Raw genomic sequence first — 1,629 nt, forward strand, 5'->3', positions numbered from 1 at the left:
TCTCTCTCTCTCTCTCTCTCTCTCTCTCTCTCTCTTTCTCTCCTTTCTACTCCTCTTCCTCCTCCTCTCTCCTTTCTCTTTTCCTTCTTTTTGTGGTTGAGCAATAGAAAGTTGGGTCAACTCCACTTTGAAAATAAATCACACACACACACACACACACACACAATCAGGCGTGTATGTATCCACATCACACAAAAAAACATATGCAAAGAATGTTAGCCTGAACTTAAAGATAAATCTATACATTTTCCCAAGAGCACAGAGGTTTTAGCTCCAGAGGCCTGCATAGTTGCCATGGAGGCCCGAAGGGAGTGGACCTCCACCCACGAAGAGCTTCATCTCAGGCCAGTTGTAGCAGTGAGTGTAGAGTGCGTTGGGGAATTCCTCAGTGCCTCCAAAGTAGTTTACCCAGAGTTCATCTTGGTTAAGCCAGCCTCTGCCACAAGTGAGTTTGAGCTTCCTCCCTGTGCGCCCAAGAAAAGAGTCTGGACTGGCTGAGGCCCTTTCCTCCAGGAACTTCTGGGCACGAATGTCATAGAAGAGCAGAGAGCCATGTCCAGTGCCCACAGTGATGATGTGCTGGTAGAAACTCAGAGACCGCACCCCTGTGCCTCCCTCTCTGGAACACAAGGGCTTGATGTTCTGCTGACGTTGTCTTGGATCCAGGAATGAAACGTGAGACTGGGAACCCACAGCGTAGAGGGACAACTCATCACAGTAGGTGAGACACACATTCTCCCGGCAGTAAGGCAGCCTCAGAGACAGCAGCCTGGACAGGGAGCTCCGGGCTTTCCACAGGTGGAAGTAGCCATCCAGGGACACAGCTCCCAGCTCCTGGTTTCTGCCACTGAAGGCAAGGGCTCGCACTTTACGGTTACCCGGGTTAGTAGTTGCCCTTGGGATGGCCTCCATGTCCCTTGGACGAATATGTGAATACCGTGGAATTCCTGAACTATTGTGCCAGGGAATGCTGCCATTGAACATGTCAGGATCCACCCGCCAGAGTGCCACGGTGCCGTCACGGGAGCCACTCACAGCCACAGTGTCACTCATCCATGCAATGGCGAAAATCCAGTCCCTGTGGCCTTGGCGGTCACCTAAGCACACAGGGTCTAGGGTGGGTAGCTGATAGACTGCTAGACTGTTGGGGTTTTCACCTCCTGTAGCTAGGAGGGTCTTGGAGGGATTCAGCTGGATAGCGTGGATGCCACAAGTGGGTTGGGCACGGGTTTGTCCCGGCCCTCTGTCTCGCATCAGGGGAATGCTAGTGATCCGTCCAGTCTGGACATCAACCACGAAGAGCGTGTTGCACTTGGTGCCACACACCACCTGCCTGGCATTGAGCCACTGGGACGCGAACACCTTGTTGAGGGGGCCGAGGACCAGCTGGCGCTCCCTCAACAGCTCGGGCAGCCTGAGGACCCCATAGCTGTGCAGGTCTCCCTCGAAGCCCGGGAGCCCCGGGTGACCATCGGTGCCCAGCGCCCGGCCCTTCAAGTAGTGCACCAAGGAGCGGCGAGCCACGGGCCGCCGCGGCCTCTTGGCCAGCAGCAATGGCCCATCCGCTTGGCCCATTCTGGCCGCCGCAGCCGCCCGCCCAGGCGGCGAAGAAGTCCCGGGGCCCTGCTC

General features: G+C 56.0%; 1 protein-coding gene across 1 annotated transcript; it reads right to left on the reverse strand.

Annotated features, from left to right (window-relative positions):
- Window positions 1–22: 22 nt before the first annotated feature.
- Dcaf12l2 (DDB1 and CUL4 associated factor 12 like 2) lies at window positions 23–1,623 on the reverse strand. Its single transcript, XM_031373618.1, has one exon. The coding sequence runs from the start codon at window positions 1,573–1,575 to the stop codon at window positions 268–270; it is 1,308 nt and encodes a 435-aa protein (XP_031229478.1). The 5' UTR covers window positions 1,576–1,623; the 3' UTR covers window positions 23–267.
- Window positions 1,624–1,629: the final 6 nt, after the last annotated feature.

Source organism: Mastomys coucha, chromosome X (genome assembly GCF_008632895.1).
Source record: "Mastomys coucha isolate ucsf_1 chromosome X, UCSF_Mcou_1, whole genome shotgun sequence".
NCBI lineage: Eukaryota > Metazoa > Chordata > Mammalia > Rodentia > Muridae > Mastomys > Mastomys coucha.

Bases quoted from the DNA above. Each gene is read 5' to 3' on its own strand.
- Dcaf12l2 (XM_031373618.1), bottom strand. From the start codon at position 1,575: ATGGGCCAAGCGGATGGGCCATTGCTGCTGGCCAAGAGGCCGCGGCGG.